At 36.1% G+C, this 19973-nt stretch overlaps 1 protein-coding gene across 3 annotated transcripts in view; it reads right to left on the reverse strand.

Annotated features, from left to right (window-relative positions):
- The window catches only part of EFL1 (elongation factor like GTPase 1), a 64727-nt gene that overhangs the window by 34766 nt on the left and 9988 nt on the right, over window positions 1-19973 (reverse strand). For all 3 annotated transcript variants that reach the window (XM_030228566.2, XM_030228564.2, XM_030228565.2), the window contains exons 13-15: window positions 11835-11986; window positions 10956-11134; window positions 10138-10273 (exon numbers count right to left, since the gene is read on the reverse strand). In XM_030228566.2, coding sequence (XP_030084426.2) covers window positions 10138-10273; window positions 10956-11134; window positions 11835-11986 — 467 coding nt within the window. The remainder of the gene's footprint in view (window positions 1-10137; window positions 10274-10955; window positions 11135-11834; window positions 11987-19973) is intronic.

A 19973-nucleotide genomic window follows, 5' to 3' on the forward strand; every position in this document is an offset into this window, starting at 1 on the left:
TTCTGTGCCTAGTCCAAATGTAGAAGTAGAGGCATTTCACAGGCACAGATGGAATTGATTTATTGATTTCTTGTAAGGATGCTGTGTGTTACAGACACCAGGGCTACCATGCAGTAAGAGGAACACTTCTCCACACCAGGTGGGGAAGCAGGAATCCTGCTCCTCTCTCCCTTACACTTCACTTTAGGAAGTACTCCAAGAATTTAGAATACATTCAAGTAAATTGCACTCACAGATTAGTGGTTTTGCATATACAATGCCAGTTAAAAGATGAGTTTTCGTTTGTTTAGCCTGCGGTTGACTAAAATATTCTCATAAAGCCTTACTTTACTGACCTGGGTAACTAGGGCAATACAAATTAACAGCAGAGGTAGAGTAACATAAATACAGAGAGAAAGGTGGAATAGAAAGGGAAAACAAGAGGTTAACAGTAAGATTTGGGCTGGGGAGCTTAGGGGAAAAGGGTCAATTTCAGAGCCATGTTAACACTCCAAAAACAGCTGAGGGAGGTCCAGCCTAATTTCTACAGTGGGCTATTACTCTGAGCAGAAGGCAATTACTCTAGCCATGAGAGTCAAAGAAACATTCAGAGAGGAACTCCTTTCCTATAAAACAGTAGCTTTTCTCAGGACAAAGAAAGTGTCAAAAAAAAAGAGGCTGAAGAAAATATTTTCATGGCAGTGACTTTACTTAACATTGCACTGCCTCTGAAACCTGTACATTTCCAAATGGAGTCCGTAAGCAGGAACCATGCTGATTGCAGATTTTTGGCTCTCAGGCTACTCGGTGAGATTAATTTAATTTAGAGTCAAAACATTTGTAGATTTTCTGCATGAAGAACTATACATTAAAAACTATAATCCAAAGTTTCCACTACACTGACAGTACTGTGAATCCATCTGAGACCTTCATCCAAAGTTGAAATAGCAGAACTTTTTGTATTGTATGAAAAACAGTGCCCTCTGGCTTCACATTAAATGGGAATAAGAAAACAGTTTAAGAATAAAACAAGATAACTGGTTCCTATAGCAAATTCTTGTAAAGAAACATGGAGAAGTACAAAACAACTCTCTAATTACCCTAATTTGTCAAGGAATCATCATAACTCAGATGCCTTGAATATTGAGATATTTACTATACAAATTAAAATATAATCCTTATCATAGCGTTGTACCTATGTTCCAAGAAACTGAAACTCAGTGAAAAACAGAAAACCACAAAATTTGTTCTTTAGAACTGTTCACAGGACAGTTTTTTGTTCACAGGACACTTGTTTAAAGTATAAAGATGGGAAAGAGCCTTATTCAATCAAATCCACATAAAAGAGTTTGAAATTTGCAGAACCTTAGAAAAGGTTTTATTCAGAAACAGAGAAGATTAGATATTCAAGAGAACTGCAAATCTTTTATTGCTAAACACATATGCAGAGAGCAACCTCGTGGTGTGCTAAAGGTGAAAAAGGAAAGATTGAAAAGAAAATACTCAGAAGTGAGTAACCATGCAAAAGTAGTGACAAACTAGATGTAACTAACAAAGCCTACACTGCCTAGAAAAAACATGGTTATTTATCCATCACTTCAGGGCACAGAGAGGATAACATTTTGAGACAACTAAACTAACTTCTAGATCCAAGCTTCTCCTCCCCTGCCCAGAGTGTTACACGTGGTAAATTTCAGCAGTATAAACACCAGGAAGGAGAATATTTTCTAACATTAATACAATTATTTGAGTTATGTAGGCTGTGTTGGGAAAAGCACAGTGCTTGAGACTGCGAAGGCTGTATTTGAGACTGTATTTGAGGCCTGGCAAGAGAGAAGCTGTGTTAGCAACAGAGGTGCACACACATGTGGAACACATCTCTATGAAACAGAAAGCACATTATCCACATGGATAACTTTATGATTAAGGTCATTTTTTACAGCCTTCTGTATCTTTGCAAGTGCACACTTGAGTAAAAGTCCAGCCTAAATGACACCTGCAAGGCAGTATTCCAGCTATAATTTTATTTAGTTACCTGCCCCCAAGTATACTATGACTTGATACTGACAAACATCTCCATTTCACAACTACCTTTTAGCACATGAATTGACTACCTGTGCAATCAAGCTGCAACTTAATTCATCTGATGGAAATTGAACTTTATCTGCCAAAAACTGAGAAAGGAATAGCCAGTTGATTAAAAGAACACACATCTTCTCAAAGATGTCAGGATTTGATTCATGTACACCATCACAGTAGCAAGAGAGATGTATTTTCCATAAATAACACTGCAAAACTCCAAATCCTTTTAGAATAGAACTTCTTTTCTGCATTGGTAATTGGACACATTCCTAAAGAGATTTGATTTATGGTGTATTTTTCATGTCTGAATGACTATACATGAATTTACATGCAGAAAGGCATGTATTTTCAAACCCATTTGTGCTTAAAGCAATTATTTTGCACCTATTTCTGAAACGACACTGAATGCTCTGTCTGAATTTTAGAGAACCCATGGTCATATTAAATAAAGGAAATGTTCCTTCAAAACAGCTTTCTGAAAGTTTGAGTCCTATAGCAACAACTTCTGGAAAGGCAATTCTCTAGCACATTTAATTCAGAAGGAAGAAAAGCCTAATGCCATTTTGTACAGGGGTACAAAAGTTTCAATTATATACTCTAAATACAGAGCCTTGTTAAATCAGATAATTTACACCTCTGTGAAAAACTGAGCCTCAAACACTAACTCCTCAAGTGAGGCCTGTTTGCTGAATCTCTCAGACACTGACTCTAATGCCCTGATGTCCCAAACTGATGATTCCCACTCCTGATCCAGCATTTCACAGCTGCACCAACAGGCTGGATTTTCTTAGAAATGGAATGCTATTAACTTTGAGAACAAAACTGAAGCCACTGTGGTTCCTCTATTATAATTCTTCATTTAGTAATGGATACTGAAGTCTCTTTAGAGATTTTCCACCAATCAAGGCAATTTGGATGGCTTCCCTTAGAACCACATCAGAGAAAAGGAGGGAGCAAACAGCTACACTACAGACACCTACTAAAAAATGCTGACATTCTAGTTTTAAAGAGGATACTGGCTTTAAAAAAATACAACACACGAAAGAAAAAAAACATGCTCCAAGCAATTTTTATAAGCAGACTAAGGGGCATAGCATTCAGGCTCTTCAAATGAAAACATGAGGTCATTTCCCCAAATGATCACTGACGTATCTCAGTGTGCTGTAAAAAATCCCACATGCAACACTGCAGATGTGAGCTGAGCAAATAATCTCAAAACTTCACCTTAAGATTTCTCTTACCACTTTACATTGATGATAATTTCTTTAACTACTGTGACTTCTTCTCTTCATACAGTATTGGAAAAGAGGTTCTGTAGCCAAGTAATAAATATGGATATTTCTATAGATAACTGCTCTCCCTTTATTTTTACATGCACTTTCACAGAGGAGGAGACTGAAAATAGTACACTGATGCTGACTTGCAGACAGTAAGGTGTGAAATACTGGGGGAAATCCCTGTCTTTTCATTTTAAAGAGACTTGCAAAATTACACCCATCCAACCACTCAGAGACGATTTGGAGATTTTGGAGATAAGCCAGGTAGTACCTGTGACCTAAAGCCAGAGTTAAGGCTGAGTAACACCTGCCCAGGGGTGACTACAGGGGTCAATTATCCACTCTGACACAAGAGGAGTCAGGCCCCTCTACCACTGGCCCTGAATCCTGAACAATGAATAGCAGTGTGATAACAGGCACTGGCCAAATTTGAAGTCTCATGACCAAGAATTATTTATTTTTGCAATAAACTCTGGGGTGATAAACAGACAACTGCCTGCACCTCAGAGCCTGTGCCCACTCTATTTCTGGATGTTTATATTAAGGAGCTGCAGAGCATGTGGCTGCTGCTGTGCTCTGAGCTCCTCCAAGCAGCAGTGCTATGAAATTGTCTCAATTCTTGTTAGCCCCACTGCTGCCCACAGGCACACAAGCAGCAACAACCAAAACTGACAAGTCTGGGCAGTTTTCCTTCTGGTATTAGTTGGGAAACCTCAAGCAGCAGCAAGTAGCTGTCTGCATGCAAACCCCAAAGAATCAGGAGTGCTTGCCTCACATTTGGGAAATTATATAGAGATATAATTTCCATTCACACAAAACCTCAGTTTTTACAGATTATAAAAATTAAAAGTTGCTATAAAATTGGCATAGAATGTTTCATTGCATTCTCCCCTTTCCTCAAAAACTTAATCATTTGCATTTTTTTGACATTATAATCCAGCAGGGGTCAAGAGCAAATTTACAGGCATTGTTATAAATGAATGTATTATGACTTTAGCTTAAATAGTCTTACAGTTCGAGTTTTAAACTACGGTTTAAAAACCCCTTGTATTTTATTGGCAAGACTAAAAACATTTTTAAGATCTCCTAATCAACTCCTGAAAATTAGAGCAGAGAACATTCCAGAAGCACTAGAGAATTTTAAGTGTTTCTCCTCAGAAAGGATTACTACACTTATGATTTCCTTTTATAGTCTTAATAAGCTTCAGTCAGAAAAACAGAAAAAATACTCAAAAAGCAATTTAAATTCTCAAAAAACCCAAACAAACAAACAAACAAAAACCACAAAAAACAAAAGACCCACCAAAAACCCACTAAACAAAAAGGGCTTTATAAGGAAACTATTAACCATTGAAAGTATGCTTCAAAAAAAAATTTAGCTGAGTTAATAAAGACACATGTCAGTGCTACAACTCTGACCTAAGACATGGCATATTTCTTTCCTCTGAAGTGATATCTTGATATTGATTTGAAAACAATCCCTTATTTCTTTTGCAATAAAATTTGTCAAGTCAAAGCCCCCAAAGTAAAGCAGATGAAATGGTAAGGCAAACAGGGCAGAGGAATCTCAGCAGATGATCAGCAAAATACACTTCTAATTTCATTTGGTGCGAGTTCATTAGCTGTGCACTATGTCATGTCATGTTGCCCTCTAAGCAATACAAATTTTTCAGCCTGCCTTGTTAGAAAAGCAAAGAGCAGGAAGTGCAAAGGGACTAAACCCACTACAGCAAAAATGGAGTTAAAGAAAATGGTTTCAGTTTCCAGCTCTGAAAGAGGCCAAGCAACAGATTATCTATTATGTCTTTAACTCAAAGAAACAAATTGAACATATTCAATTTTTTCAACAATTTAACTATTAATAAAACACTAACTGGGTAGGAAAATAATATAAATACTATGGTGTCAGGTAATGCAACAGTCCGTGGAGATCAAATGTCATTCAACAACAAAATCTATTAAATTATATACCTTTTCCTCAGTAGGGAAGGATTACTAAAAACAAGTTAGAAATGCTATTTTTAGCCTTAGAAGGCTATTTTCTAGACATTATAAGATGGCAGTTAGAGATAAAAACTGTAAGTATTCCAAAACGGAAGACAAAGGTTTGAGTTTTCTTTGTTTCATTCAGCATTTTGGGCTAAGCTCAGTAATATTCTGGAGGAAGACTGCCCTCCTGTGTTCACCCACCACAGCAGGCTGGGCTCAGACAGCCCCTGCAGCTGGAATCACTTCAAGCTAGCCATTTTATTTATTTAATTTTTTTTTTTTTTTAATAATCACATTACTGATTCAGAGAGTGAAATTAGCCCACCAAATGTTTGCACAGAAATACAAGGCTGGTGAACAGCAGGTCTGTTCCTAGTGCTCTCACAGAAGGTGGCAATGCCTGCTAGCTGGCATCAGGCCTGGAAAGCCATTCTGGGCCTTTAAAATGGCATTGCTGCTTGCAGCTGCTCTTTGCTCTTAACAGAGGCTGCTTATTAAAAGCTCCTAAATTGTTCAATGAAGTCCTAAAGGAATAAAGTGCTTGTTAGACACCTTCTAATGAGGTTAGCTGTACTCCTTCACACCAGCTCTTCATGCTACTGCAGTGCTATGGCACCTATCTTCAGAAAGGTACCAAAAAATCCAGAGGAATGAATCCATCATCACCCACATTTCCTGCACCACATTGTTCCCATGTCAAGAATCCTGTGAGTGCTTTATAAATAATTAAAACATGAAAGAACACTGTAAAACTAGCATTTTAGAACTGGAAACACCAAGGTACACAACAGTGTGTCATGTAGGAAGTCTGACAGTGAGCTGGCAACAGAAGGAACTTCCAGATTGCTGCTTTTAACAATGTCATTTGGTAAGTTAAAAAACAAAATGCTCCTAATTTGGTAGAACTCTTGATATTCACACAGCTAACTGCATTTGAAAACATTCAGGAAATCATCCAGCCTCCTATGAGCCCTACACTAAAGCACTACAAATCTAGTGGCAAGGGAAAAGCTTTGCTTTTAACAGTATTCAACAAGACACAAAAAGCATTTCAACAGTTGTATAGGCAGCTCTAAGAAAAAACTAGGTTTTGTCCACTAGCAAACACAAGTCCATTGTGTCACCTGTGGATAAAAAGCAGCAGACAGATCAATAATTTCAGATGCATGTCACTCTGAACTTGTGTGTGTGCATGCACAACATGCCTCGAGATAAACTCCACCCCAATTAACAAAAATGTATCACTGAATGATCCTTCAATGATTCATTCAGGAAAAACATGAGACTGAGTCAACTTTTAAAAATCCCACATTCATTTACACAAGTATCTAAACCAGTGTTTTCAAATGTGTGTTGTTTTTTACATCAGCACTTGTTTACCCTTCTAAGAAATGATAATCAATATCTCAATGGTATGAGAATCCTTCATCTGTGCATGATATGATCACAAAAAAAACACTGCTTCTTCTCCCTTTTTTTTTTAAATACTTCTTTACCTCCAACAACCCTTCTTTTGCAGAGAACAATAAAGGTATTTTGTTTTCAATTACAGGATGGAAACAAGAAAAAATTTTAAAAAGGGAGGAAGAAAAAAAAGAAGCTATTATTCTGTGCATCTGGAGGGCATGCACTTGTTAAATCTTTACTTATGAGCCCAAATTACTTTTTCCTTGCATACTGCCTCATGATTATTCCTTTGTCACTTTGGGGATCACTCAGTTCTTTTTATAGTCTTCAACCACAAGAATTTCACAACAATTGCTGCAAAGTGATGCTTTTCCTGTAATTGTACTTTTTCTTTGAGTGATTCAAGCAAATAAATAAAGTAAATAAATAAATAAATAAATGTATTTATATACATAAAGGGAAGAGATTCTTACATGGGAACAAGAAAATCAACCATCCCATCTTCTTGCATTCCCTGTAATTCAAACTTATTAATAGTTCAAGACACTTACTGGTGTGAAACAGAGTTTTAATTTAGATGAATATTCTTAACATAGAAACATAATTGAAATTATTTAAAACTTGCATATAATAATCTCCTTTGTGGAGCTTTCAACACTGTTTCAATTTAAGTTATTGTTTTGCCTCCTGGTAAAGAAAGCACATTTTTTTCCTTCATGGAAAGACCTAATAAGTGCTGCTTCCCCACAACCTTCATTAATAAAAAAAAATTAAAAAGAAAAGTTGTTTATGGTAGTGTTAATTCTATTTGTGTTCCTGCATTATCAGTCTCTACAGCTTGTTAAACAATACCTAACACTACTTAGCAAACAGAAGGTCTTACATTCAACATCCAAACTAAATCAATTACTGTATTCTAACTAACCATTTCTAATTTTCCTTTTCAGAAGAGAAACCAAGCTCTAGCAAGGACAGCTATGATAATCAAATTAGAGAGCAGTGGATTTCAGGCTACAGACAGGGCTCACCTCCTGTTAAATCCACCCCCTCTGGAGAGTCTGCATGGAGCAGGAACCTGCAGTGATATTCCCAAGGGAAGTGTCCCAGCAGGAACCTAAGCTACTATAACACTCCCTAAAGTAAAGAAGCTAAAACCTCTGGACAGCCAGATGATTGTCTACATCCAGCTCCTTCCTCTGTTACATTTTTGCTGTAGGAAACAAGGACAAGCCTTTAAGGAACATGGGACAGTCAGAATAGCTTGCTATTTGCACAGATGATAGTATGGAAACAAAGGCCAGTGTTAGTGTCTCTAAGACAAACACACTATGCTTCACTGCCCTTTCTGCTTGGGGTGTCTGGCAATCTCAGATTTTTATCAATTAAAAGGAGAGCAGTGTTTTAAGGAAATGTTAATATTACTCCCCTTTTAATTGAGCCAAAGGAATAAGGGATTAGATCTTCCCATCTTCAGTAAAATGACCTCTGTATCAAGCTTTGTCTTTGATCACTAAACCTTTCCATAAGCCAGTAGAAAGAATGAAAAGGCCACTTACTAGAACTAAGCAGATCCTCCCTTGTAAGAAACAACAAATAAATAATAGCAAAACCCCCCAAACACTGATGAATAAAATCTATATCATGAAGCTTCAAGTGGAAATAGGCAGTCATGATTAACTGTGTATTCCTTATGGCAATAACTTAATTATACAGAGTGAAACCACAGAGCTTTCAGAAAAGCTTCTTTAATTTACTGGATAATCCACAAGCAATTTCCTTATATGGCTGGAGAGAAATCACTGCTGTGTGCACTAAAGCTGCAAGACAAATGGCCTTACAAACAGAAATCACTGCTGCTAACTGGAATAATAAAAGTCTTGCATCACCATTGTTGCACATTCCTTTCACATAAATGCATTGCATATTCTTCTGAGTGTGATAAATCATCATCAAATCATTAAACAGCTTACTGAATTTGTGCAAATTAACAGTGCAGCCTTACAGGGAAATGGGAGAAATAAAGGAAAGGCATTTAGGATTTTTAGTCTAAAAAAAAAAAAAATCTTTAAAATTATATTATGTTTAAAAACCCAACATACAGACTTGAGCTTGTATGCTTCAGGTAAAAATGAAAACTTGCTTTGTTTGATCACTTTACAATGATCTGATGATAAAAGATGAGATACCAAACATAGTCTGGCTAAGATGGTCTGCGAATTCTGATCTTAAAATTCTAATGACTTATTCTAAATATGACCATTTAGAACTCTCAGTACTCAAGCAAAGTGCTTTTCTTTATGGAAAAGTCAGACCTCACTGAAGAGCAGCCTTCAGTACTGGACTACCAACAAACTCTGGTAGAATCTGATGGTTAAAAAACCCTTCTTAAAATTTAATCCAACTCAATACTGAAGACATAACAAAATCCTTACAATACATTTTTTTTCTGCTGGAGGCAGCTCCAAGGGTATTTACTGTTTGCTATGCACAAAGACCATATTCTTTCATTTTTACTGTAAAGTGTTTTGGGATGGGTTTCCCTGTTTTTTTCCAAACTCTTAATCATTTTTTGAAGTAAACAGACCATATACTTAATGTATTTTCTCACACTCAGCCACTCTCACTCACTCTTTTTATACTGCAAATGGTCAACTAGAATCACACTACAGAAAGATAAAATTCCGAATTTTAAAATATTAAGCTTCCAAATAAAAGTAATTCAGCAGCTGCTAATGTTCTGAATGCTAGACCCATGATTAAAGAGGCAAAGCATGGTTAGCTGCCTAAATTAAAATATTTCAACCCTTTCAGAGTACACATATTTTTCATTTACTTCATATATACACCATAAATTTCTAAAAATTAGGCAGTACTCATTCTAGAGCAAAGCAGCTCAGAATCTGGCACAAAAGAGCATAACTCAATGATTAGGTTGACTTTTACAACTTTGTCCATAGACAAAGTGAAAAAATTGCCACAGCCATAAAAGAAGTAATTTTTATCACCAGGGTTCAAACAGACCCATAAATAAAATTACACTCATCCACATCACTAGTAAAGTCACATTAAAGAAATTCCACTGTTGGGAAAATATTATAAATAATCCTTGCAATCTACGAAATATGGAAATTTACTACTGCCTTTGGCAATTCCTGGCTGCAATGCTTACCTGGCAATCACCCAGCCTGAAGATAACAGGCTAATGTAACCTGTACTTTTTTCCTATTCAAAGTGTACAGAAATCCCAATTTAATGAGACTGCCTTCCCTTTTTGCACATACACCATGCTTAGAAATATTCGTGGATTTAAGGTTTCATATTTATTAATCATATTAAACCCACTTCAGTGTATTTTGGATGACATAAGGATTCAGGCTCTAGGAAATTAAATCCTAGTTCTTACCCAGAACATTTCCTGCAGGCACTTCCTCAAGATCTTCAAGCTCTCTTCCCATCAGTAAGTAGAGGTTCTCCAAAGTGCAGCACGTCATGTGAGGGACTGCTGGCAGATCATCAGTGGCAGAGCTCTGGGATGACAGCTACACAGAGCACAAAACCAGCATTTGGACCTTCATCACTTAGCTCTGAGAAAAACTTCTCCCACAAAACCTCCTCGCATTCCAAAGCTTAAAAATACAATCCAAAGCATTTTCATCTCAAACCTCAAACATTAGAAACCAACATGCAGCCCCAAAAATCCACACTTGAGGCAAACACGTGAATGTTACCCAGAAGATAAAAAAAAATGCTTTCTTTGGCAAATTTTAGGTGTATACTACTTCTACCTCACTTTTCATTATCAATGAAAACACAAACGTTTTGAAGTAAATTCAAAAGTAATGAACTTCTTTGATCAGAATCTCAAAACATTTAACACCAGTTTTTCCCAATACTATTGTGGACCTTCTCTTCCCTAAAAAATTGCTTTTTCTTTCACATTTTTATTTTAAAATAAAATAAATACATACTGGATTTATGGTTAGCTAATACAACAATATACTTAAAACTATTTTGGCAACATTACGGTTTATAATGAGTTTACAGGCACAATCAGCTATTAGCACAACTACCTAAATTACTCTGGAATTTAGGAATTATTAACTTTCTGGAATTATTAACTTGAACTTCTTTTTTTTTTGAGTGAGACACGTGTAAGAAGTTAAGTCATCAGTTTTTCAAAAGAATCCCAAGTTCCTACAACAGTTCTCAGTCAGCTCTTACCTTATGCAAAGACTCAGCAGGATCATATTTTGGTCCTAAAACAAAGATTTTTTGCCCTCTTTTCACCATGCCACTGAACACTCTGGCAAAAGCAATGAAATACTCCTTGTTGTCTGCTTCCTGTTTCACTGCCTTTGAGGTCACACTGTCTCCTTCACCAGGGAGCTGTTGCTCTTCACCTAACCAGTCAGAAAAAATATATTAAGCATAAAAACACTTTCTGCCTCATTATCTGGAGGAAAAAAAATTTATATATTATATTGTCACATGTGGCAATCACAGAATTGTTCCAGTTAAAACAGACCTTTAAGATCCTGAAGTCCAACCCAGCACTGCCAAGTCCACCACAAACCCAAGTTCTTTAGTGTAACAAGTTTTAAATACCCCAGGACTCAATGACTTCCCTGGGCAGCCCCTTCTAATGCTTTACACTTCTGGTCAAGATATTTCTCCTCTAAACCTTCTCTGGCACAATCTGAGGACATTTCCTCTTGTCCTATCACTTGTTACTTGGGAGAAAAGACCAACCCCCACAGCTGTTACCACAACCCAGTCCTGCTGTTCACACCCTGCTTTTGTACCAATTTTGGCATTGACAGTGACTCAGTTTTTTAGCAGAACATCTCCTTGAAGCATCATCTCCCTTCAATGACTCAAAGAACTGAGATCAAGCACGTTCTCAGGCTAAGGAACATCAATCTATGGCACTATTTTACTGTTTATGACCTGTCAGCTTTCTTACAAATCCCTCCTCACTCTTGGTTCAGCTCCAGGTATTGCACTTTAGACTGGCTAACTCACAATGTGGATTTGTAAGATGCCCCTTGGCAACACTACTAAACATTTTCCTAGAAAATCAGCTATTCAGGTACCACACACCTTTTGTATCACCAGTGTTCCCAGTTACTTCAGGTGAATTTTCACTTGGGGTTTTTTCTGACTGCTCCTTCCCTTGACTTGCTGCCAGTTTTTCTGCATGCCTTCGTTTGGCAAGTTCCCGCCGATGAGCAAGTTCTTCTTGAGTTAATGGCCTACATTGTATTTTAGAACATCAGGATTTGGTAATGTCATTTATTTTAAAATAAATTCAATAACAGTAATTAGAATACTATATTTGATATAAGTAAAAACTCATGCAGAATGCCTTTTGTCCCCCAATACAATAATTTTAAGTCAGCTAAAATTAGCAAACTCTTCCTCTACCATATTTAGACTTTCCTTTTTCTTCCAAATACAGAGATCAAATACTGTCATATTTAATTACTCATGTTATCTTTATTACTTTAAGGCAATCTTTACAGCAAGTGCTCAAATGCAGAGAAGAGTCTTTGCTTGTTAATGATCCCTTTCATAAAGTGAATAAGCCTATTAAGGCAAAAGATTTAAAACAGACAACAAAAACAAAAAATAATTTTAATAGGCTGATGCATCCATCTACTCACTGGTACACCCTGCCTTAAAGCAAAGTGCTTCAAAGTATGATTTAGAGCAATAAATAATAAAAGATAAAGAATATTATCTATCAACACTCTTACGTAAGGCAATATAAAGAGACTTGTTTGTCAATGCAAGCATTTCAAACAGCAAAGTGATATTCATTGCACACATTTGAAATCTAACAGCATTGCCCAAAACTGTCCATTTGATTTTTACATCTGGTCCTAAATAAAAATATGTTATATGATGTTATCTTCTATTTGATTATTTTAAAACCTGAAAATAAATTCAGACACTAGTCATCTTCTCTTTTCAGTTATTACTCTGTTTCCATTAATTTCCCATGTAAACTAGAGGAACCTAATTATTACAGATATTTCTATGAATAATCAATTCTGCTTACTAATTTCAGTATCAACAAATTCTAAAGTAATGTGCTGTTATGTGCCTACATTAAAAAATAATCTTTAGTGCTGTAACTTAAAAGCAGAAGAAATAATGAAGTTATGGAGACATAATTTTTTTAATGGAACCAGAATGCTGTCAATATTGGTTTTGTCTTTTTTTTCCCCCCTACTGGGAGCAATGAACATATATACTGCTTTCCAGCATTAAAAAATGTCTAAAATAAAAACCCATGTATTTTTTATATTATATTGCTCTTCTTACTGAAAGTCTAACTCCAGAGAAGGAACAGAAGTCTTTCTACTGTAAAAGATGCATTTCTACATCACAACTGGAGAAACTAATCCCAAGCCTTGGACCATGACTTCAGCTGAAGAAGGAGAACATAATCCCACAGCAAAACCTCACCTACACGATTTGTCCTGCATTTGCTCACATGATGGAGACAAAACCAACAGTCCTTACTGTAAAGATGGTTTAGGATTTTTCAGTCAACTGCATCAAGCACACAGCATTTAAACAAAAAGTGCCCTGTTAGTAGTTTTAGCTTGGTGAGTAGCTTTGGACAAGTTACTTCCCCTCTTGAGCCTCCACACTTACAAACACAGGTCAAGATTGCCTGAACAGCAACAGCAGCAATGAATGATAAGGGGAAGAAAACCACAGGAAGTACTACAGCAGTAGAGTAATTTTTGTTTACAGAAAAACCAGATAAAAATGATCTCAATTAAAAAAAGGCACAAGAAAATGGACTCACTTTGCTATATCAACTATTGCACACTTTGAAACCCTATGAACCACAGGTCAAAGGTTTTATGTGCAGTCAGTAGAAAGAGTTACTGGACACCTACTCTGCTCTTAACTGGATTAATTAGGGGCAAGAAGTCTTGAACAGATTACATGGCTGAGACCAACTCACTGCCAGTAAGGTTTTTATTTATATCATAATCAGGATGGTTTTCTGCATATAACACCTTCTGCAAGAGACTCAATTAAAAAAATTAGACACTTCATTAATCAAAATTCTTCATAGAACTTGAAGAAATCACAGTTGTCAGGCTTATCTTGAACCCAAATGTTCAATTTGAAAGAGTAAGGAAACTATATAGAAGTTTAAAATCTCTCTAAAAATTACCTTAGAGAGGCCCCCAGGATAAAATGTCAGAATTTGAAGCACAGACTTTTAGAATTCAGAATCTGGGACAGACATATTGAATGTTATGGAAAAGGAGAATATAAGAAAATCACCACTTCAAACTTCTTAGCAACTTAGTTTTTTGGTTTTTTTTTTTTAGAGGAAAGAACTGTCTCTTAAACAGTCATGACAGAATTAAGAATATATATCTCTAAAATTTCAAATACTGTGATATTTCTACTTGGCTTGTTTATTTTACTGTTGAAGAGAGTGAGGCTTAACAATAAAAAATGCAAAGCAGATGGTGGAGAAGAAAACTTTTTTATGATTTTTTTTTCCTTGAAGGCAGCTGTTCAAAGTTATTTAAAGGTTTGGAATGTCAGAAAAATTTCTAGTGGAGATAGATTGATAGGGAAAGTACAGATCAGAGTGCCAAGGGTGACATAAACACAGTCTATACATGATGGCATCATATACATACAGAGACTATGTATGCATTCCAACACATCTGATTGTCCAAAAATGCCTATTTTTGTAAATAATCCTGAGAGTAAAAGAAAAAAAGTTTCTTTGCTTTTTTCCACTTTATATGGTATTTTCCAATATCAGTATATTTAGGTGTTAAATAGCCCTAACCACAAATATCAAAGGTACCTTAAGATTCTGAATGCACTGGTCTAAGTTGCAATATTTATAAACACACAATAATCTCATTTTCATAAAAAGCAGATTGAGCATAGGTAGGACTTTTACTCAGGTACAACCTAGACTTCCATCCTGGTTTCTGTCACCATCAATTTCTATAAAATTAGTCACTCCCAGTAGTACCATTAGAAATGATAAAAAGATAATGTTGTCAAATAAATACTCTATAGAGTTGTAACACAATCAAGCAGAACACAGAACAAGATTAATGCACATAAAGCACTAGATCTGCAATAAAATCAGTTTCAAATTATACCCTGAATTATTCAACTTCTCCAGTTGACAAAACCAATCAGAAGTAAATTTTGAACAAAAGCTGCCCACACCAAAAGAAAGCTTGGTTCTTCTTCTTCCCCTCTTCCCCTTTTTTGTTCCATTAGAAAGGAACAACAGCCTCATAATATTGGCAGAAAGAAAAATGGCAACATGTAGTCACACAAAAATCAGAAAATAAAAATTCTGTAGAAGAAAGAGAGATTCCCTGACTCCAGAGAAATGCTACAGCACCCTGGCACAAGTAATGAAATGGAGCTGGCACAGAAGGGTGACCACACCATCACCAACTCATCTTAACCTCAAACATGTGGTAAACAAATGCTATGGAAATAATAATGTGGGAAAGAGTATCATATACATGCTATTGACATTTAATAGATTGCTGATTAAAGGCATTAGATTTCAGGTAATGTCAGCAAGCTCCTGCTGACTTCTCTGATTCCCACATTCCCCCAGGATAACGCATTTAGTTCAAACTGAATGACAACTAAACTTCCTTATGCAATCAATCCTCTGAACATGACAGCTTTTCTACTCTTTCACATTATTAAAGACAGGCTTCAAAAATTCACTCCGAAAGAGTGAATAATCAGAACTAAACTGCCAAAGATAAATTTGTCTTTGATTACTGAAGTGTTATGTTTATGTTTTTAACCTCCAGACCATTTTAAAAAGGAAACACCACAGTCAAAACATCAACTGCTTTCTGAAAGACTAATAGTACTGCCAACAAATGTCTGTGATCCATCTCTCAGGCCAGGAAAAATGGTTTCCAAGCTCTGAGAATGCTTTCTCTCCATACAGCTTTTTCCAGTTTAAACTGCATGAGCTCATGGACAGATGTTTGACTTGAAAAAAGGTGTGGATGGAGTAACTTCTGATAACATCTTTAAATCCATGTAATTAATAAAGAATCCTATTCATGACTCTGCTCTTCAGAATTAAGCTCTAGTGGAATCATTGGCTGCTGCTCTGCTCACCTGGCACTCAAAGAATCCTGTCAGCAGCATCCCTAAGGACAGCTTGGTCAAGTGCAGTTTGCTGTATTTCAGTACAGTGTATGTCCAGTGGTCTCCCACATCCTCTAGAAGCTCATTAATTTCTGAAATAAACTACTTAATGTCTGTGGAACAATTTCCATTCACAAACTAATGTACATCTACTCAGATCATTTACTATCAGTTCTACTGCAATGAGACTGGTACACAATTCACAGTAGAAGTAAATATGTTAACACAAAAGGAACAACTGAAAATTATCCAAATCACTATTTACATAAAATTTCATATAACAGACTTACAGGACTCTTTCAACAGGGAATACTCAACTGTTTGTATTACATTATATAGCAGATATAATTCATTCTGAGACAAGTAATGAAATAAGGTATCAATCCCAAGCTGCCTGGAAAAACACTCCAGACTGATAGAGAGACCTCTGATTTATCTCACATGCTGAATGTGCAAAAAAGAAAAAAAAAACTTAAAGCAAAACTCTTCCAAAACATTACAAACTTTACTCACTTAAGCTCGCCATTACACAAACTAAAGTATGTCCAGAGATTCAAATTTCAACCATTATTCTGTATTTCTTTCTTGGATCAGTTGCCAAGGTCTTAGCCAGACTCAAATGTATACTATTACTGAAATCTATGTCATGATAACTCTAATAGGGGTTTTAATTTTTGAAAAGCATTTATTAGTTATGCAACTGGATGCCAAATTCAGATGCTAACCTGTAAATCTGACAGCCCATTCAGATGATACCTGTCCTATTAATTTCTAGTGCACAAACTACAGTTTAGAACAAAATGCTAATGAAAACAAAAGATGATGAGATCTGATCACACTGAAGCTGCTTCAAGTCATATTGCCTTTAACACAGAAATTAATTTACTTGCAAGAAGACAGTCATTTCTTACAGAGCTTGGAGCTTTATACAGGTTCTCATTTGGATCAATGTCATTTCAGCTGAAGATCTGGCAAAGACCACAGGATTTTTTTCCCAATACACTTTTTATAAAACATTAGAAAGAATACAAATGAAACACACTACAATCTGTTTGTTTAAGAGATGCTAATGAGCTGTACCACAAAACAAAGAAACAACTATCACTGTAATGTCATGCAGAATTGAATGGAGAGTGTCTTTCAGGGTGACCCCTAAGAAAAAAACCAGTCCTGATTTCAAGCTGACTGAGGAGAAAGAACCACCTTTCATATTATCTGGAGGAAAATAATAGAGGTATTATAGGTTTTATACCTCCCAGGCTGTAATGAAATATAATTTTAGTGCACTAGCTTATCTGTTCAATAGACTTTTCTTTATTACCACTGGAAAGCAGAAATCGAATTTCTTCAGTACACTTTATTTATTTACATTATTCAGGATTATAAGATGGACCTGATGTAACATAAAAGGTTTGCTTCCAATTGCTCACGTGGCATTATATCACTGCAAGAATTACACATAAAGCTTTACTAAATAAGCAGATGATTTCATCATAACAAACATATGATATTCAGTTTATTTTACATTAAATACCCCTAGCAATTAATTGGAAGCAATTCAATTAACTACTAAATATTTCTCTTTTACACTGGGTTATTTGAAGACAGAACTCTGAATCTCAAGCAAAGCAAACTGGTACATTTATACATCCTGTACCTAAATGCCAAGCTTGGCTTTTATTCCTACACCTACACTTGAGCATTCTGTCTCAGACTGGGCTTCAAAGTCACACACCAGTAGAAAACAGAGAAAGAAACAGCATATGCTGAATGAACACCTCATATTGCACACAGAAATACTTTAGAATAAATAACCACAGGCATCATCAAATAACCATTACATGAAGCAAGTGGAGGAGGGGCCCTAATCTGTTCATCTTCTCTGCCCAACCAACAATTTACATTTTTGCCTGACTTGGTAGGAATTAGCAAATAATTTCAGAAGATCAGACAGAAGAAACTGGAAGACAAAACACTTGTAATTCTCATTTCTCTACAAAACCTGGTAAAAATTAATGACATAGTAGTACCATACAAAAAGACAATTTACAAATCTTTCCAAGGAAAGATAAATATAAGCTGACAACCTCCTTTAACTTGACAACTAACAATTTTACCATGTATTCTGCTATTTAAACAGTAAAAGCAAAATCAAACCAGCTGTAGGATAGAATCTATTAATTTTAAAGTGACCTTCAAGGAGATATTAGTTGCCAACAGCAGTCTCAAAGGAGGTTGTTTTAATTAAAAATCCATCCTTTCTTATCCTTTACTGTACACCCTGGACTTAGAAGAGCTTTTTGCTTTTCCCAACTTATGCTTAATAAGTATTACAAGCAGATGGCAGAAATAAAGCAAACTATCAAAAAGGACAAGGTCAGTTGGAGTCTCCCAGCAAAGTTACAAAGAGGTAACCTTTTTTACCCAATACTGCCTCACAAAAGGAAAAAAGAGACACTAGCATAGATCTACATTTTTTCCCTCTGGAAGGAGAAGACAAATCTTCCAAAAAAAAAAATCTGAAGAACACGGAGATTTTTTTTTTTTAATGTGCTTTAATATGCTTAAAATCAGTCCTTCCCCACTCTCAAGGGATGCAAATAACCTTAGGTAAGGCCAGCATTCAAACATCAAGAGACACAAGAGCACAGCTATGGCTCTTCAAAATTAAATTAACAAGTAAGTGAAATACACAACATGGATTAACGTTCTTCAGTAGGAAAATGTGGAACAATTGGTAATAGACATAATGTAGATATTCTCTATTTCTCCCCATGTTCAGACATTCTTATGGAGGACCCTCATGAAATGCCAGTTCAAATACTGCATCTCACATGCTGCACTCAGCCATCCCTCAATTCTGTTAAGCACAATCTTCACTGAGTAACTGTAACAATGACAAATACAATTAAAAAATGCTCAAGAATTACAGGCAAACAATGCTGTGTTTTTAAAATGCTTCAATTCTTGAGAGTGCTTTCCTTCATTAGAACTAACCTCCATTTCCATTCCCTTCAAGAACTGCTTACCTGTAGAATCTTAACAAACCAAGTATTGACAAACACACATTTAGCTCTATTGCTGTTTTTCAATTAATGGAAGCCAATTGTCACTTCAAAACACATCTCAGACATTACTTAATCAGCAAAAATCCCACAGGAGTAATAATGGCATTCTCTCCAAGAAAAACACACATTTTAATATTAGCTAATTAGTAATGGAATTATTTAATACAAAGGCCAGCAGAGACACTTTTCACACAAACTACAGAGCAACACATTAAAATTTTCAGTGCATTGAATGAACAGGGAGAAAGGAGAGTAACTACAATACTGAACATTTCTGTCTGGTGTATGTATAAGCCATCTTTGCCCCTATTTCACATACTCATCACCTCAAAGAGTCTTTATTCTCCCAACAAATAAAAACCCAGGACATTATCAGTGACAGAACAGCCAAAAAGTGATGGCCTCAGTGCAGTAGCCTCTGATAATTGGAGCCCATCCCCAGGAAAAGAGACAAAGCAGGAATGGCGCTGCTGTGCCACACCTGAGTGAGAGCTCCTGTGCCAGAGACACTTCAGGACAGCACTGGAAGCAAAACTGCACCATCTAGTGTCTGCCCAGCCCATGCACACGGAGCATCTTCTCCCCAAGTTCTAACACTGCAAGTAAGACTTCTGCTGGAACACTCACAGTAGATAACCTTGTCAAGAAAAAAACTGAAAAAAATCTAGCAAGTGCAAGAAAAAGCTAAGATAATAGCAAAGCTTTCAAATATAACTACAGTAGCAGAACTGCTTTTCACACAAAGATTAAACACAGTCTAATATAGCAGGAAAATTATCATTTTCTATATTACTTGGCTGTACAGTGACAATTCCCCCAAAAACATAAAATGTCCAGTTAACATAGAAGTTGCTTACTGAAAATTATCCAGAGGCTTGGAGGGATGAAAGGTTAAGGTGAACCTCATTCTTGTAAAGTCATCAGAAAAGTAAACCTCATTCCTGTAAATTAATCAACATTCCTTCTGCACAAAAAGCTGGTG

Source organism: Serinus canaria, chromosome 10, assembly GCF_022539315.1.
Source record: "Serinus canaria isolate serCan28SL12 chromosome 10, serCan2020, whole genome shotgun sequence".
Lineage (NCBI taxonomy): Eukaryota > Metazoa > Chordata > Aves > Passeriformes > Fringillidae > Serinus > Serinus canaria.